Source organism: Camelus bactrianus, chromosome 11 (assembly GCF_048773025.1).
Source record: "Camelus bactrianus isolate YW-2024 breed Bactrian camel chromosome 11, ASM4877302v1, whole genome shotgun sequence".
NCBI classification, from domain to species: Eukaryota; Metazoa; Chordata; class Mammalia; order Artiodactyla; family Camelidae; genus Camelus; species Camelus bactrianus.
This window is the reverse complement of record NC_133549.1, coordinates 69626961-69647631: the sequence shown is the minus strand read 5'-3', so window position 1 is coordinate 69647631 and position 20671 is coordinate 69626961. Positions and strand designations below refer to the sequence as shown.

At 34.0% G+C, this 20671-nt stretch overlaps 1 protein-coding gene across 2 annotated transcripts in view; it reads right to left on the bottom strand.

Annotated features, from left to right (window-relative positions):
- Positions 1–20671, bottom strand: part of ADK (adenosine kinase) — a 414549-nt gene that overhangs the window by 57055 nt on the left and 336823 nt on the right. For both annotated transcript variants that reach the window (XM_010963146.3, XM_045522789.2), the window contains exon 9: positions 14548–14662. In XM_010963146.3, coding sequence (XP_010961448.1) covers positions 14548–14662 — 115 coding nt within the window. The remainder of the gene's footprint in view (positions 1–14547; positions 14663–20671) is intronic.

Below are 20671 nucleotides of genomic sequence, written 5' to 3'. Positions count from 1 at the left end.
ACAAATATGCAGTAACACGTGGAAAGCTGAGTTGCAAACAGATCCCAGATTAAATGTCAGTACTGTCAATGGTGACAAATGCCTCCAGGCTTTATAGATAAGCTTACAAGTGGCATGCTGGGTTGGGTTCTTGCTATCATGTGTCAAAGAAACCTAATGACCTGCCTTATGATCCACTTCTTAAGTTGATATACCAATGCACAGGTTTCTAAAAGTTTACTACAGCCAACTGTTCCATTAAGGTTAAAAAAAAAAAAAAAACAACGCTCCCCCCTTCGCTCCCACTCTCCCCCACCTTCCTTTTCTCGTTCCTCCCTTTCTCTTATTTTTCAGGGAAATCGTTCTTTGTACTTATAGAACAGCCAATAAAACATATCTGAAAATAGACATCCTTTATAGAGCAGTGTAAAGACAGACACTGATAAACATGAAGTCATTTCAAAAGAAATCTTTTTTGATTACCCCTTGTGTCACATTTTCAAAGTAGCTAGAGCTAAGGCTCTAAAAAGTTTAAATCTATATGGATTTGCTATGAGGGCTTAAGATCTAAATGCTTTAACAGACCACTGACTGCAAAACTATTGTTTATTTGATCATAACAAATTGCGCTGCTGATCTTTCACAATAATCATGCTATGATCTGTAATTTATGGTAAAATCTGCTGTAAGATACAGAAAGTGAAGGCCATGGTTTACTTATTCTAGGACTCATGGGCATATTCAGTATACCCAGCAGTTTAGACAGAAATATGAACCTTGCTAGGGAACTGTATAATTGTTCCAGGGAACTTCATCTTATTGCCTAGGCCTCCACCCACTGTTCCTCATCCAATCTTCCTTAGGATCTAGATAACCTCCGGATATTAAAGCAACATCTAGCAGGAATAAGAATTTTAAAATAATTCCTTCACTGAAATGTGAGTCACAAAAGAAAATGGTCTACAGAATGTTCTACAGAAAATTCAATCACAAAGATTTACCTGAAAAACTTCACAAAAATTCAACTCTAAGTCATGGAATATGATCACATTATGCATCTTATAAATGAAGACTCTTTAGTGAAGACATACTCCTACTGCTCTTTGTTTTAGGTGACTCTACCATCAGTTCTTAAAACCCTTAAGCCAGGAAAATCTCCTGAAAATGGAGACATTTCTCCAATGTTACCTGCCACTTCGATGTGGATTTTAAGATAGAATGAATATGGTTTATTTTATTTTAAACACTATTTTGAACTTCTATTTCTAATTTCTGATAATTATTATCAGAATTTCCATAATTTCATTAACAGCTACATTATCTCCTAATATAGCATCAAATGCAAATTTTGTTAATGGGTTAGTTACATTTTCCCCTTAATTTAAGGGGAAAAAGTGTTTAATAAAAGCCAGTCCAGTAGCAATTCTTTTAGAAAGCACTTTAGTATAAACTTTCTCCATGACTGAATTCATTAGCCTTTTGCATTAGTCTTTGTTTATCATCTTTAAACCAAGCCAACCTATTAATTTCCTAAGGCATCTTCCCTAGTGCTTTTACCACAGGTTATATATATCTCTTTTTCTCTATAATTTTTCTAACTCTATCAAATTTGTCTCACTCTAACCCCATGGGATTATTCATCACTAATACTTTTTAGAGGGATTATTGCAGCTTTTATTCTTTGGCATTTAATCAAAAAAAAACTTCATCTTCAGTATTTGCTGATCCCTCCAAAACACAGCTTTATAAACAAGTAGAAGTGTAGTTCCTTTCTTTTATGGAATTATGATAAACTGACCATAAAATATTCTCAGCCCAAATGATCTCTTCCTTCTCTGATTGTGCTTTAAGCATTTAATCTTGTACTGCCCAGCATAGCATTCAAAGGCCTAGTACAACTTACCACTTCATGCCTACCCACATCCCTCCCCCTGATATGTGACTTTCTTTGTGATACATCATACCCTTAAAGGCCTCTTTGCCTTTTGATCTTATTATTCCATTAACTTACTGTCTTTTGTAATCTCAGCTTGCCAAAATTCTAAGTATTCTTCAAAGCCTAGTTCAAACGTCACTTCCTTTGTGAAACTTTTCCCAACTTCTTGTTCCCTCTGTTACGCTATAAAAATTAGTTCATAAAATTGTATACTACTTCTCATATTGCATTAGTGGGTTATCCCTCCTAGATTCCAAGAAAAGGAGTTTTTGTCTGATTTACCTGTATAATTACAATTCTTGACACATGGAAGGTGCTCAATAAAACCATACTGATTTGAATTCATTCGTACTGTTTTACTGTTTTATTTATCAGTGTCTGGTCTCTCCAACTTGTCCTGCTTGGAGTTAGATAGTCTTGGACTCCTTTAAGTTCTCTTACCTGAAATATTCTTAGCATGTGATCAAGAATCTCTGTGTTCAAAGAAATGGTAGAAGTAACACAGTCCAAAACCCCAACCAATGCAAGAATTCATTTTACCAAACATCTTTGTTTAAATGTCTATAATGATTGGCATGACCATATGGAATGGTTTGCACGGATAGTCCTATTATAATTAATAGCACCCTCTTTCACTCTCAAAAGTATGTAGGTTTTGATGACAAGTTTTATAGTTACTCTAATAATGAAAAACTGCCAATTTCCTCACAAGTGCTGGGCCACTGAACAGCCCTACTTATAGCACCTTTTGAATTCTGAACCATATGAATATACTGTCTATTCCCAAAGCATTTAAAAAAATTTCTCTTTGTTATAGATGGGTAGGGAGTGGGGTTCTAGGACTAAAGTAATAATTAAGAGTACAGGCAAAATTTATTAGAAGTAAATTAAATAGATGGCTAAGTGCAAAATAATTAATATGACCAAAAAACTAGGACATTTTCTTGAGACTTGACTGTTTATTGAACCAAAAAAGCTCTAAACATAAGAACATAAAATAGTTTAACAGAAGCAGACAAAAGCTAAATAAACTTATGGACCAAGATTGAGCAATGGGGGTGAAGTCCTCAGGAATGCTGTCTTCTACAGGGCTACTTTAAAAATCAATGAATCAAAAATGACGTGAGCTTCTAAACAAGTTTAATTAGGGTAAACTGTTTTTATCCTAGTAAAAGGAATAAGGCAATAGTTAAGTCTTCACTTACGCAGCTTTTCATAATCAATGTACAAACACTTAATTTCTTTTAACCGAGGAAAATTCTAGCTATTCAATTATCTGCATCATACTTTTCTGCTACACCTCCAAAGACTTTCATCTGAGCCAAAAAACTTGCATGCACTGTTTCAGCCCAAATAAAATTTTGCCGCCAAGTTGTAATGCTCTGAAATATGAATTTTGGTATCTAACTTAATTACAGAAAAATCACTCACTGGGTATAAACAATAATTATTCTGAAAAACATTTGGTAATATACCTCTTAGATAAGTATCCATCTCTATATTTTCAAGAGCTTTCAATTATAGAAATTGATTATCTGTAGTTTTAAAAGACAATGGACACATTCTTTAAGAAGCATTTAAGCTAATGTGTGTCTATGTGTTTATCTACCTACCTATAAACAAAATATAGCTATTATCTAGACATTCATTTACATTTATGAAATGCATTTATAAGATGTATACACACCTCCTCATCAGAATGTTTTCCACCTCTAACAGATTCTAATTAGAGAAGTCTTAGAAGTTGAAGATTATTTGGGAGAAGCTCTAAGAAACACAGTTAACCAAATAAGGACTAGATCATATATGGATGCTTCCTTGGTTCAAGGGGCCTCTGGATATATTCCTACAAGAAGATTTACCCTACTAAAGTCTATTGGTATTGATTAATGGTTAAGTGTAATGAAGAAGCAGACAGTGATCCTTAAAGTATACATTTTCTGAGGTACACTGTAAGTCAGGATTTTTCCAATCTTGGCACTATTTATGTTTTGGACCAGGTAATTCTTTGTTGTGAGAGGTTGTCTTGTGCGTTATAGGATGTAGTAGGATCTCTGGCCTTTATCTGCTAGTCCATTAGATGCTAGTGAAATCCCCCCACCCTCCACCACCCATCCAATTGTGACAACCAAAAGTGAGGGGAAAAACTGCTCTGAGTTGAGAACTGCTGTTGAAAATAAATAAAGCAACATGGTAAAGAACAGATTATACTAGACTTGGATTCAAGAGGCTGGGTTCTAATCTAGCTGTTTTTGTCTCTAACTTTGGGATCAAGGGGAAACTACCTAATTCTCAGAAGTTCTCAAAGTGGATTATGGAGGACAGTATTGTTAAATCAGCTAAAAACCTTATGCAACAAATAGATGAGCCCACTTTACTTTCTTGGGCCATATATATTTCTATTTCATAATAAAAATATTGACTAAGGACTTTTAGTTAGGCTCTAATGCTATAGCTTGTAACAAACCAACTCCTACACCATAAACAGCAAGAAAAGCTGCAAAAAAAACCAACCTTTTTTTTTTTTTTAAATAAATGAAGGTATGAGAGTTGCCAGAGTGGCCAAGACCTGATGGGATAAGATCTCTGAGAGAGGAGAACCTTAAAGAGCTAGGCTGACATTCTAAAAGTTGACTTTTCCCTACAGGGTACTCGGTGAGAGGCTGAGAATCTAGGCAATGGGCTCTTGCTAAGAAGCAGAAAAGCCAACAAAGTTTTTAGCAATTTCCAGGGCTAGTGAGACCAAAACTGGAGTTTCAGGCTGTCCTATTTTTGAGAGAGGTGGGGCTCTCTTGGGCAAACTTGCTTGATGAGCAACTCTGGCTTGATGACTCATCACTGGCCTTGTCAAAACTTAATTACATTGCAATCTAAGCCTCTTCCTAGCTAACCTACTTTTTTTTTTTTTTTTTAGATCAAGAAAGTAAAGTAAGGATTTATTAAGTAAGAGATAGTATGTTCAAGGGGAGAGTGGGCAGTCTCAGGTGAGTAGCTCCTACTCAACCTAAGATCTACACCACAATTTGATAGGTCTCCTTGCCTCCTCTGACTCCCATCTTATTTCCCTTTGCAGGTATTTCCTTCAATAAACCTCTTGATGTCTAACTTCATCTTGGCATCTAGTTCTTGGAAGATCCAAACTAAAGTACACCTCTAGGAAGAGGGATCAAGGAAAAAAGAAAGAGCACAAATTTAATTCCAAGATCGGGAATTAAAGAAAGATCACTATAGATGTTACCATAATTAGGAAGATGAGAGAACATTATGAATAATTTCATGCTAATAAACTTGAATATTTAGATAAAATAGAAAAATTTCTAGAAAGATATCAATTTATCAAAACCAGCCTAGGAAGAAATAGAAAAAGCTGAACATTCCTCGTCAATTAAAGAAGCCAAATCTGTAATGAAAAGCCATCAGACAAAGTATTCCCTAGGCCAAGATATTTTGATGGGTGAGCTCTTTCAAATATTTACATAAAAATCACATCAATCTTATAAAACTCTTTCAGAGCAGAAAAAGGCACTTTCTAATTCACTTTATAAGGTCATCAGAACATTCCTACCAAACTAACAATGATGTTACTGGAAAGAAAAATTACAAGGCAAACATTCTCATAAACAACACCGCAAAAATCTGAAACAAAATATAATCAGACCAAATCCAACAGTATATTAAAAGAATACCATGACTCTATTGGGATTATCCCAAGAATGTAAAGGTGATTTACCACTCCAAAAATCAAGCTGTAATTTACACGTTAAAAGAAAAAAAGGAAAGAAATCACACAGTAATCTTAATAGATGCAGAAAAGTTACTCACTAAAATTTAACACTCCTTCATAAATTAAAAAAAAAATCTTAACAACAACAACAAAACTCTTAGCAAGCTACTAATGGAAGGGAACTTCCTTAATCTGATTAAGAGTATCTATACAAAAACTACAGCAAACACTATCTTTTTTGGATGAAACATTGTAGGTTTTTCACCTGAGATTGGGAATGAGACAAAGATGTTCAATATAACCATTTCAACTATACTCATACTCAATGTGCCTCTCTGTGCGAGTTAGTGCAGTAAAAAAAATTAAAGAAGCAAACAATTAGAAGAGAAGAAGTAAAACTGTAATTATTCATAGATGATATCATTATACACAGAGAAAATCCTAAAGAATCAAAAGATACATGATTAAAATTAGTAAGTTAAAAACAAGGTCATTATAAAAAAATATGGATATCAATTAAAAAAATAGAAACTGAAATCTATTAAGAATGATGTCTAAAAATGAATAGCATGAAAAAACAAATCACTAGGAATCTTACAAAGATATATATATACAAGACAATTACACTGAAAACAACAAACATTGTGAGAAAAATTAAAGACCACCTAAATTAACAAAGGGAAATACTCTATGGATTGGAAGACACAATATTATAAAGATGTCAGTTCTCTCCAATTAAAATGCAGATTCAACATGATCTCAATACAAATTCTGTTAAGGACTGAAAAAAATGTGGGAGGCAGTGACAAAAAGCTGATTCTATAATTTACGTAGAGATGCAAAGGGCCAAGAAGAACCAGGAAAACTTTGAACAACAAAATTAAAAAACTGATGTTACCAGATAAAAAGACTGATTATAAATTAAGTAACTGAGAGTGTAAACTGGTACAAGAATAGAAAAGCCTAGAAAAAGACTCACAGATATAAGGTCATCTGAAATGAGACAAAGGTACAAATGTAGTGCAGTTAGGGAAAGGGTGTTCCTTTTTCATAAATGATGATGGATCAACTGGTTACTCATATGGGGGGGCAAAATAAATGAATCATGCCCTCAAGCCCATATGATATATATAAAAACTATTCTAATTCTGAATGGAATGTGGATCTAGATGAAAAAATCTTAAAAATTGTAGGAAAAAAGAATAGGAAAATATTTTCATGAGCTTTGCATATGCAAAGGTTTTCTTCAAAAGAACATGAAAAGTTGTTACCCACAGGGGGAAACATTATAAATTGGGCTATTTTAAAATTAAAGGCTTTTATTTATTAAAAGATACCGTGAAGAGAGTGAAATGGCAGGGCACAGAATGGGAGAATATATTTGCAATACGTTTGTCTAATAAAAAAACTTACATGCAGACTGTATAAAAAGAATCATAATCAATAAGACAATCTAATATGGGCAAAGGAATTCAACAGGAACTTTACAAAAGAAGATACTCCAACAGGAACTTTACAAAAGCAGATGAAAAGGTGCCCCACCTCATTATAATAGGAAAATTTCAATTAAAACCATAATGAGACACTAGAACATAGAATAATTGAAGTTAAAAAGATGGATTCTACATGCTGCTGGTGTGATTATAAATTGGCACCTTCACTTTGGAAAAGTGGAGCTCAAAAATGGAACAATGCTGTATTACAACTATGGTGGTGGCTACATAAACTCACGCATTTGTCAAAACACACAGAACTTGACTCTATTAAGAGTGAATTTTACTTATTAAAAAAACCAACCCAGCTATGAACTGAAACCAAAATGGAACACAGACTCGAACAAATGAACATAACTGTATTACAAATGAAAAATGTAACCACACTGAAGTGGATGGAGTAAAAGAACTAACTTAGTTACTTGTGGCTAACAATATTTTGACTGGCTACTGTAGGGCCAGAGACAAAAAGAACTGTAAACCAGCACTGTACCCAATTAAGAAAATGGGTTTCACACAAGGGAATGGGTAAGCAATTTAAAAATTTTTTAGGATGGAACAAATAAATAAATATATTTTATATAATGAGAACCAGAACTTTTAATGTCAGAGGAAGAAGTTATAAATAAGGAAAAGGAGAAGGCTAGAATGAACTCTATTGTTCGACTGGAATCAAAGGTACAGTTTGAACTCATGGAATTTAGATATATCAATGGATATACAGATAAAAAAATAAATATAGATGGGTGTGTATTCATGGGTTATTATACATACATATATTGCCAATCTATTTGTAAGATGGCCTAGAAGCAATGATTCTTATTCTGGATGCATATCTAGCACCCAGATCTCGGTTTCTAAATACCAATTTAGAACCAGGGTTACTTTTGCCAATAAAAGAACCAGGGTTACTTGAAAGAAACAGTTGATTCTAGGACTGAGGTAGGTAGAATACAAGAGCCGAGAGCATCTTATGTTGTCAGAAAGTCAGGTGGTGCTTAAAAAAGTATGGGGACAGAGAGAGATAAAAAGTCTGTATATTGGGTGATTCTATTTAAAAAAAAAAAGCAAAACAAACTGTTAGAATTAGAAGCCATAATAATGGTTATGTTTGGTGGGGGTAGTGACTAGGAGGGGAGTACAAGGTGGGCCTTTGAAAGTGCTGGAAGTGTTCTATTACTTGATCTGGTGATAGGGGCATGAGTATGTTTACATAATGAAAAGTTGTACCAATTTTGTACTCATATACTTCAAACTATATGAGATGTTCTACATTTTGATTATGGTGGTTGTTATATGTTATTTAGTAAAATATATGTCCATTTTATAGTATGTAATCTGTGCCTCAATAGATTGGAATAAAGGCCCTTCTAAAAATAAACCCTATTATAGGCTAATATTTTCCCAGTGTAGGCTGTCTCCCATTTTGCTTTCTAGCTTTGATAGAAAGGTGGAAGTTGAAAGAAGTCTCATTTCTTGACAGGCAGGCCTGAGATCACTAAACCATACAAACCAAGCCCCAAAGATATTATTTTGTCAGGAACGCGACAGTTCCACATACGTAATTCTCAACTATTTTCAAACTCTTGGCTAATTAAAGGTCTTTGTCTTTTGCAATTACACAAATCTAAATATGGAACATGAGTTAATAACTTACTTGTTATTATATATTCTGTAAAATTTCATCAGGCAAGAACTTTCTTCCGTGAACGTCATATACAGACATTCTGGAAGAATGCTACTTAATTTGTTCTATTCACACCATTACCAACCTAGGCCAACAAGATCATGATTTAAAATTGGTTTGGCTGTAGTAGAGAGAACATTTTCAAAATGATTTATATTAATATTTTGTAGCAGTAGGAGTTGTGGTGATGTGCTGACATTATCCTTCCAGCTGCTGAGACTGTTTTCCTTTAGAGTTTGCATTTTCTTTTGCACACCTTCTGGGCTTTATGCCTACCAGAACTGCAAATCACGTTGACCTTTCTTATAGAGTAAGCACTGGGTATTTTCAAAAAAACATGAAAACTCAACTAGCAAATGGGGTGACAAATTCAAGGACTCAAGAACATGAAGACAAGAAACTTAAGTAACCCCATTTCCTCATAATGAAATGATAAAGGACACTATGATAGGACTATCTTAAATTAAAGCTCCTCAGAGGCAGGAGACTATTTAAATACGTAGATTGCTTGTAATTGTGGATGGGTCCTTGTTACTTTGTGATTTATTGAGAAAGACATGCATTCACCAAGGCCCGACTTATTCAAATGCTAGATGCTTAGCTGCAAAAAGGTTTTGTTTCCATCATCCCACAGGATCATAGAATGTGAGGCATCATTATCAAATCATCTAATCCAATGGTTCTCAAAGTGAGAGGTGAAGGATAGACAGCATTGCTATATCACCTGAAGGAGCTTTTTCAACAAATAGACAAGTCTGCACTCTCCTTCCCTCAGACCCGATCACCCTCATTCTCATACATCTTCTTGAGGATGTATACCCTAACTCCTCATAGGGATGTATCAGATTGAGGGGAAGGTGTTTTTATTAAGGCAGGGTTGTATTTACCAAAGGCCCATTTGGTGATTCTGATATGATAGCCCCAGTCTTTCAGCTGAAAACCTCTGACCTAGTCTGTTTTTCCCACTGGGGCAAAATTACAATTCAAACAACCCAGAAAGCATTCTGAAAGTACTCAGAAGAGTCTACAACTTCAGTGGACCTAATTTATTGTCTCGTAAGAACCACTGTGTAAAAATGCATTACTTTCAATTTAGAACAAAGGTCCCATTGCTTCTTCCAATTTTTAGCCATGTGTTTAGTACAGAAATTTGAAGAAATTTAAACTTTCTATAAAGACATATATATGTGTATGTATTTATGTGCATGTATGTATATATTTATACATGTATATGTATAAAATCTTTATTTTTTTTTACTGCAATCCTTAATACAGTTAAGATGTTAATAAATGAAGACCTCATTAGCAGCTGCTGTCTGGTAGGTAATCTTTAGTCTCAGTTTTTCTAAAGTTTATAGACACAGAAATTATTTCCCTAACCTGACTCCCATGCTACCAAAAGGTTTATTCAACATTTAGTTAAAGGATCAAAACAGATAGAATCATCTTTTCTTCCCTGCCCTTCAGCCCTTGCCTCTTACTCTTATTACTTCCCAGTCCGCCCTCCAACCCCTCACCCCTCAAAAAGCTCGAAACTCAATTAGCCTGCAATCAACGAAACAATGATTGGATGTGACAAAATCTCTGCAAAACCTCTGGGTTGTAGGGATAGAGGATGGATACCCAAATGAAACAGAGGTGACAAAAAAAAAAAAAAAAAAAAAAGGGAAAAGGCTTTAGATTCACAAGCAATTGAGAGAAGAGGAATTCAAAGAATTCTATCTACAAAATAAGAAAAAGTGGTTTATAGACTCCATATCTCAAAAGGAGAAAGGTCTCTGGAATTAAATTCCAAAGAAACTGATTTTGTTATATTATCACTAAATGCCACCAACTTAGCAGTGATCATTAAAAAATACTCTACAGTGTGAGGTTTAAGGAACAATGATTCCTAATTAGTGTTTTAATAAGTGTGCTAGCACTGCCTTGTGCCATTCTGGAATGTCACTTATGGTGAATTAAGGGACACTTTCCTTCCCCATCTTCCGTTAGTATTTTAATGCTAGGAGGTGGGAAAAAGCTGATCCATATTCAAGAGGAAAGGAGGAAAAACAATAACAAATTGGCATCTCTTCTGTGAATTGCCCCACAGGCCAAGCATTTTTATGTTCTTAATCATTATTAAATGACTTAACATGACACCCAGAGCCTGGCGAATGATTGCATCCTGACATGAGAACGAATTACAAATGAAATGAAAGATCAAGCCGTATTAGAGGATTGCCTCTGGGAAATGAAAATCTTTAATTCTCTTTTATTATTGACATTTATTTGGCTGCCATGAATAACAACACAGCAAAGAGATTCAGCTATGCTTGTGCATTGAATAGCTTATCCCAGGGCTCAAAACTGCATTAACATTTATCATGTTTGCTTTTGTAGCTGACACCACTGAACAGATTCTCTATCCATCTTGTATTTATCATGCATCGCAGATATAGTGCATCCTCTAATTTAAGTTCATTTTCATATAGTAGGAACAGCAAAGATTAGCCAGTGTCTTTCCTCAAACAAATTCCTGCTGGTAAGCAGTCCTAAGAATGGTTTAATAGATTTAATAAAGAACAAAATGAGTTGACAAGGAAATTCAGTCACAGGAAGGGAAAGCTAATTTTAAAGGTTTCTATTTTGGGAAATTGTGCAAATTCACAATGAGGAAGACACTTGCACAATATGTGTATCTGGAATATATAAATATATAAAACCTTAAAATAAATGTCTTCATAAAGAGCAACAAATTGCATTTTATGAAATGGAAGGCAGTACTACAGTTCCTATAAGATAAGAAATCTGCCTGTTTTTTACTTTTCCAAACAGAGTTCATTGCTAAGACAGGAACAGGCCACATACTATAGGAAGACAGCATTTCAGATAGTTATTACCAATGCAGGAATATTTTTTTCATGACTTACTTCTTTTCTCTCTTGTACAAATGAACCACATGGCTTTTCCCATCATCACAATAAAAATTATATGGTACCTGGTGCCTTCGCTCACATGATCCTCTTTGACTGGACTGCCCTCTTTTCTTTAACTCCTTCCTAAAATTCAAGGCTTAGCAAGAATATCAATGTATCTTGGGAAAACCACTTAATATCTCTGAATTTTGTTTGAAAATCATTTTTTTACTTTTCCTCCTATTTTATATACTTTAAATTATGGAAAATTTTAAACATATGTAAAGGTGGAAGTAACAGCATAATGAACATACCCCATATATCCATCACCTGGCTTCCACAGTTATTAACCCTTGACAAATACCATTTCATCTATAACCCCACTTCACTATTTACCACTCACTGAATTACTCTGAAACATACATTTTTTGAAGTAAATTTCTGAATTTTGCTTTTGACAATTCTAAAATAAGAAGGTCAGAATAAATTAATTTTAGGGTTCCTTCTCTCCACAATGTGACAGTAATTTCTTCTTTCATCCATTTCAGGCTTATATATTTAATTCATTAAAAAATTTACTCCATATTCACTATAACATCTTTCTTTAAGCTGTACTGGCCTCCTGAGTCAATACAACCCATATAGTCTGTACCAATAATTAAGAAGTGTAATTATACTTCCTTGTATTCATATTTTGATGTGTATTAATTTAATTTCTGAGCTAGCTCTTTAAGGCTACCTTAAATTTCAGTGTTCAGCAGAGTACTGAACAAACACAAAGGTAATAATTGCTACTGTTTATAATAATTATTAAGTAACTGATTGGCTTTAATCTTAATGGTTCAGACAGTATTTAAAGGTTTGTATTTTGGCTTTAATAGCAGGCAGAATCATATTGACAGTATTCCTCATTTTAATCAATAAGATGTTTGTATACTAGATGAAATTCCTATTCTACTTCTATGAGAACAATAAAATAGATGGCTGAGTAGAAACAGAGGTGAGGTTTTCTTCTTGAGGTTTAAAACTAAGGACTAAACTTATTTCTGAATTTTATTTGTTCATAATCAGATCAATTTATTTTATTCAAGCATAGGTATTTGGTAAGCAAAATATACATTCCCCCCCACCCCAGGAAAAACATTTCTAGATTGACAATATCTCCAAAATATCAAAGTAAATAAACTAAATCAAAGTGGATTTACTGAACTGAATTTTAATAAATTAAGTTTGTGAAAATGAAATCTTTTCTACTGAGAGAAGGTAAGTACATTTATTAAAATAAAAACAATAAAATGTACATCTTCACAGAAAAAGAATAGCTCTAAAATTTCTATGGTACCACAAAAGACTCTAAATAGCCAAAGCAATCTTGAGAAAAATAACAAGACTAGGGGTATCACACTTCCTGATTTCAAACTATATTACAAAGAGAGAAATCAAAACAGTATGGTACCGACATAAAAACAAACATATAGATCAATGGAACAGAAAAGAGAGCCCAGAAATAAATCCATACACACATGGTCAATTAATTCATGGTAAAAGACCCAAGAGTATACAATGAGGAAAGACAGTCTCTTCAATAAATGGTGCTGGGAAAACTAGACAGCTATATACAAAAGAATGAAAGTAGATCACTATTTTACAACATACACAAACATCACCTCAGTTTGGATAAAAGACTGAAGGTAAAACTTGAAACCTAAAAACTCTTAGAGGGAAATGAAGGAGGTAAGTCCTTGACATTGGTCTTGATGATGATTTTTTGGATTTTATACCAAAGGCACAAGCCAAAAAAGTAATAATAAAACAAGTGACACTTCAAATTAAAAAACTTCTGTACAGCAAAGGAAACCATCAACTAAATGAAAAGGCAACCTAAGGAATGGGAGAAAATATTTGGAAGTCATGTATCTGATTAGGGGTTAACATCCCAAAATGTATAAAGAACTCATACAACTCAGTAGCAAAATAAAAAACAAAAACCCAAACAATCCAATTAAAAAATGGGCAGAGGATCTAAATAGGTCTTTTTTCCAAAGATGACAACAGGCAGCCAACAGGTACATGAAAAGGTGCTCAACATCACTAATCATTAGGAAAATGCAAATCAAAATGACAATGAGATATCACCTCATACTGTTAGAATAGCTATTATCAAAAAGATAAGAAATAAATGTTGGCAAAGACATGGAGAAAAGGGTATCCTTATGCACTGTTGGTTGGAATAATGTAAATTGGTGCTACCATATGATCCAGCATTTCTACTTCTGGGTATTTATCTGAAGGGAACAAAAACATTAACTCAAAGAGATATTGCAACCCTATGTTCACTGAAGCATTCTTTACAATCGCCAAGACATGGAAACAACCTAAGTGTCCACTGATAGACACTTAGAATGGATAGACTTCAGAATGGATAAAGAAAATGTGATACACACACACACACTCTCTCTCTCTCTCTCCCACACAATCCCCACAGGGATATTATCCAGCCATAAAAAAAGAAGGAAATACTGCTATTTGAAACAATATGGATGGACCTTGAGGGCACTAAGCTAAGTGAAATTAGTGAGACACAAAGACAAATACTGTGTGATCTCACCTGTATGCAGAATTAAAAAGCAAACAAACAAATTCACAGATACAGAGAATAGACTGGTGGTTGCCAGAGGCAGGATTGGGAGTGAGTTGAATGAGTGAAGGTAGTTTAAAAAAAAAGGAAAAAAAAAGTATGTTGTTTTAAATAAATTATAATAGAAGAATATAGAATTTTTTAATGATTAATCTCCATAATACTGGGCATCTCCCACAGTTGCCATGTGTACCTGTAGCCAGTACAGTGTCATCTCTCCCTTGGGTGAAAATCACGATTCGCTGCCTCTTCGAGTTCACTTTTGGCAGAGCTTGTGTCTTTTTCGCTATTTCTTTAATGTCTTCAGTCTATTAATTAGAAAGGAGGAAAAACATTCTCATAAGCAGTACAATAAACTAAAATGTTATTAATGGATTAAGAATTCAGCTTCTCACATTCAAAATAAGAGACCTAAACATCTAGTAAGAGTTATTATTTAAAAATCTTAACCATATGCAAAAGTAAATAGAACAGTACAATCATCTCCAAGGAACCTACCTACCATCAAGCTGCAAAAATGTTAAATTTATGATGAATGTTACTCCATCTACATACCTTCATCTACCTGCCTTTCATATTATTCTGAAGCAAATCTCATATGCATGTCATATGTAAATGATTTTAGTACATAATTTTGAAACATGATGACTCACATATAACCATACAACTATCATCATACTGTTAAAAATTAACAATAATTTTTTAACATCAACAAAAATCCAGTAAGTTTTCAAATTTCCAATTTAAGAGAGATTTGTAAAAAAGAGTAATACGGAATTCTTTTAGAGGTTTATAGAGCATAATTATGCTGATTCTGGAAATAATGCAGTTACTATAATAACAAATTTTTCAAAGAACTGAAACAAGAGAAAGAGATGTTGTTTCCTACAATTTTTTTTAAAAGATCAAGATTAAAAAAATCACAAATTAATTCTAGAAACCCTCATACTATTTTTCTTATCACAAAGGCTGTGAAGTTTTATGTCATTAATGTTCTGTCTTGAAATCTAACTCTTGAGCTATGGGTTAAATTTTTAGAATTATGTTTTAAACAATTTTAGATAATGTAAAAACCCATGTCTGAATTCTGTGGGCCTCTAAAATTGTCCATTATTTGGGGCTTGTTGGTAGTTTACTCTGTCACTGTGCTAAGTTTCAAAAAGTTATGGAGAGAGAAACACATATGAGAGGGGAAATATATCTGAGTGTCATAAAGGAAATTAATTAGAATATGAAGGACAGAAAAATTTAGGTAGGCAAGGCAGCCAAGTCATACTGATTATAGACATCAGAAACTATGACATTTTTAAAGGTATGACAATCTTTAGAGTAATATTTGCATCTTGTTTGTTCACGAAATACTTAACAAATTCCAGATGATATATGAAGTTAAACATCTACACCTAACATCATGATTTCAGAGGACTGCTGTTTCTGAAAAGAATAGCCACTTGTGGTAGGACAATGCTGCTGACTTTTCAGACATGCTGACTATTCCACTTTTGGTTGCTTATTTTAGAACAGAACTAAGCCTGAACTCTGATAAGATGAGAAAAGAAATCCTCTCAGTTTGGGGGGAAAAGACTGTTAGAAATGACTCATAATAGCTGAAAGGACACCCAACCCCAAAATGGCAATGTCTTATAAAAATGATGTCTTCACTCTCTCAAATAAATGCATAATTTAGTTAAAATTACTCACATATATTCTCCCAATCTCTTTACCACACTTATTTTACTACTGTAGGATTTTTGCTTATGATTGAGTACAGTTCATTTTTAGTAAAGATAAATAGACAAATTCCAGAAAGATTTACTTTATTAGCTTGGTAGTAAAATCTCATTCATGTACTGAATATTTTTAAAATAGAGGTCCTCAAGTGGTAGAGTGCATGCTTAGCATGCACAAGGTCTGGGGTTCAACCCCCAGTACCTCCTCTAAAAATAATAAATAAATAAATAAACCTTATCATATCCTCTAACAACCACCACACCAAAAAAAAAAAAAAAAAAAAAAAATTCCACTATGTAAAAGGGAGATCTTTCTTAAGGTGGTATAAGAAATAAATGAAGAATGAGATTTGGTTGTTTAATACCAACACTGTGGGAAGATACATCTTTTGGTGGGAGTTTTGATAACCTAATCAAAGAAATCTTTTTTTTTAATGTCTCAAATTAAATTTTATAAAAATGTCAATTCAAGATTGAAAGAAACTTCTCAAGCATAAAACATAAATCTTTACAGAAAGGTCAAGCTTTATTCTATTTGTATCCATGTCCACAGTTCATACAAAACCTCCTTTTTCCTCTTGGATCACTCAGTGAGCACCAAGTCTAACTTTCTCACTGTGCCTTGAGGAGACATTGTTTTACCCTCAACAGCTGATCCCCATCTAGTTTTAAAACTTTTCTTAAAACTTCAATTTTGTCTTCCCAACAATATGTATTCTGAGTTTAGGAGCCTCCCCTCCTCCTTCCTCTGGAAGATTCTTCTCCCATATACTGGGGTTAACATATCTTAACAGAATGATGAAATTATAAGGGACTTCAGAGTATGACACAGCTGCGTTTACTATTGGTGCGACCTCAAACTGGTAAATAAACCTCTCTTGAGGCTCCATTTCCTCATCTACAACACTAAGACAATAATATTCATGTTAAAAGATGTTGGGAGTGAAGTATGCTAAAATTAGTGGGCTGAAGTCTGGAGAGAATCAGGATATTCGCATAGTCTCAAAGAATCTCCCCCTAAGATATTTATTCATTACAAAAGGAAAAACAGTAGTGTTACAGTGGAGAAAGTTGACAGATATCCCTTCACCTCAGAGATCAAATTTAGTGATGTAAAATAGAATATTTGCATATCCTTAAAATATCACCCCCAAGATAGTTATTAACTACAAAGGGAAAATAATAACTTTACAGAGGATAAATACCACCTTAACTCAAGGATCAAAGTTAGTATTACCAACAATAAGACACTGGGGTATCGTGTACATCCCTGGTAGGATACACTGAGAAGGGCACATCACTTCTGTGGTGTTTCTGCCCAAAATGCATGACCGTAATTCCATTATGAGAAAGTATCAGGCAAACTCCAAATAAGGGACAGTCTACAAAATGACTGATAAGTATTACCTTCAAAACTATCAAGATCACGAACTAGAAGGAAAGAGTGAGAAATTGTCAGATAGGAAAAGGAAATTAAAGGAAAAACTGGCGAAATCAGAACAAATTCTATAGTTCAATTACTGACACTGTACAAATATTAATTTCCTGGTTTTGATAACTACATCTTTGTTTATGTAAGATGTTAACATTAGGGGAAGCTGAGTGAAGGGTATCTGGAAATTCTCTGTACTATTTTTGCAAATTTTCTAAATCTAAAATTGTTTCAAAATAAAAAGTTAAAAATAGTTTTTGTGAGGATGAAAGAAGATGAAGTGAGTGAAACGGCTTAATGCAAATACTTGGTTAGCATATGGTAAGTACTTAATAAATACTAATTTATTTCCTATAATGACTGTCATTTTTAATACTTTCCCAAACTGTCAAATCCTGAGTTGCCTTAAAATCTCTAAAAAGTGCCTCAAGAGTTTTGAGTACTGAGAATTCAATTATGGTATCTAGTAAGGGAAGAGAAAGAGGAAAAGGGAAGGAGAAGAAGAAGAAAGCTCATACACTTTAGCTGTGAGCCATGCATTCAGAGCTACAAGTACTCTGAAGGACTCATCAAATCTTAACTACTGCAGGCAGTAGGTGTCACTACTACATCCCCATTTCATAGATGCAGAAACCAAGAGCCGAGTATGTAGCTCTAAAGTACTAATTAAATCTTTCTTTTTAAATTGCACTTCACTAAGTTTATTGTGCTTCATACATATGGTTTTGGGTTTTCTGTTCGTTTGTTTCTTTTGTTTTTTTTTTTAATTGAAGTACAGTTTACAACGTTGTGCCAATTTCTGGTGTACAGCACAATAATTCAGTCATATAGGAACATAGATATATTTGTTTTCATATTCTTTTTCAACATAGGTTACTACAAGATATTGAATGTGGTTCCCTATGCTATACAGTATAAACTTGTTTCTCTTTTATATATAGTAGTTAGTATCTGTAAATCTCAATCTCTCAATTTACCCCTTCCCACCCTCTTTCTCCCCTGGTAACCGTAGTTTGTTTTCTAGGTCTGTGAGTGTTTCTGTTTTGCAAATAAGCTCATTTGCCTTTTTTTTTTTTAGATTCTACATATAAGTGATATCATATGGTATTTTTCTTTCTCTTTCTGGCTTACTTCACTTAGAATGACATTCTCCAGGTTCATCCATGTTGCTGCAAATGGCATTATTTTATTATTTTTTATGGCTGAGTCATATTCCTTCATAGAAATATGCCACAACTTCTTTATCCAGTCATCTGTCAATGGACATTTAGGTTGTTTCCATTCATTAAGTCTTAACTACTGCAGGCAGAGGCACAATTACTAATATCCTCATTTTATAGATGAAGAAACTGAATCACAGAAGGAACTTCTTAATGTCATAAATGTCTAAGAAGTAAAGCCAGGACTAGCACCCACAAAGTCTGACTCCAGAGAATATACTGTGTTACTCACAGACTGTACTGCTTCTTTGAACTCTGGCAATGTGCTTTCTGTTGTTGTCACAAAACTATGGCATGTTTATCCTAAATTATTTTATGTCACATTCATAAGTAACTGCAGATCCTACATTTAAGTATGATCTTTTTCTTTATTATTCTGGCTTGTATTTTACCTTAGTGAATGCCAACTTTTGAATTTGCAGATATTTCTCACTTTCCAAGGTCATTTGGAAATCTAATTTCCTCCTCCAATACGTTAGAATGTGAAAACAAAAGAAGTGTAGTTTATACAGTAAAGAGTACTAGACTCAGAGCTGAGTTCTGGTTCTGGCTTCATAACGTATTAGCTATGTGATCTTGAACAAGTCATGCAGCTTATTTTTTCTGTTGAATTGACATGGCAATACATGCCCTACCTATTGCCAAAGGTTTGTGTGAATATTAAATGCATTAATGATATGTTATAAAAGGTCTCATAAACTGTGAATCATTTCATAAATGTCAAATTATGCTTTTATTGTCACTGGTAATCACACACCTTAAATTTAGCATTGTTTTCCAAATTAAAGAATATACTCCCTTTATTCCATTTTTAACATGCTGATGATACAAATGTTAAACAACACTGTCACAATCTACCTACTCCTGCAAAATACCAATTGTGGTGTTCACATATATTGCCTCACTTAAGCATAGTGTATTCTGTTTTGTTTCCCAAATAGAAACTCCTATAATAATTATGGTGTTCAAGGATGTGTCAGTCTCCGTCTTGTCTCATATTGCTTCCTTCTCACTCACTCTGTTCCAGTCACACTGGCCTCCTGTCAGTTCATAGTACATTATGCTTTTTCTTGTTTGGGGTTCTGTGTACTCTTGTTCCCTCTGTTTGAAATTTGTTTTCCTATTGTTTGTTTTGCTTTTTTCTGTCATGGCTAGATACCTGTATTTTTCAAGTTTTACTTTCTCAGAGAATCACTCCACTGACCATTGTTTCTAGAAGAGGAACCACTCTCACATTTTCTTTCACTCTACTCTGGTCATTTCCATCTCGTCTTCAGGGTCTATCCAAAGTATCAGGCATATAGTTAGTGCTCAATGAATATCTACTGAATGAATAAGGGGTTAAATAAAGAGTATCTGAAGACTATCTTATCTCTTTCTGTTAATCTAGTGTTTTAAAACTATCCTCTTTTGGGACTCTGTTACCTAGGAAAGCAGCACTGCACTCTCTTAGCCAGCAGGACCTGACTTAGTGTCTTATTTCCAGAAACTCCTGGTGTTCATTCACTGTGTTCTTTGTATTTGTGAGGAACACAGCAGCCTTAGAAAAATCCTGGAGAATTCTTTGGCAATCAATACCTACTGAAACTCTCTGTGGACTTTCTATCCAGTGCTGATCAATGGAACTTTCTGTGATGATGCCTGTGTTCTAAATCTGCTCTGTTTAATATGGCAGTCCCTACCTACACAAGTATGCACTAGAAATGTGCCTAGACACCAAGGAACTGAACTTTAAATTTTATTTACTTTTAATTAATCTTAATTTAAATAGCTACATGTGGCTAGTGGATGTGTACTGGATAGAACAATTCAATACTTTCCTCTCTCCATGGTATAAGATGATAGAGTTATCACTGGTCAGAGAAAGACTACAAGTCTGAAAGACTCTGGGTAGAGTCATGGGCTGTGGGGAGAGTGGAAAAAGGGAAAAGGACA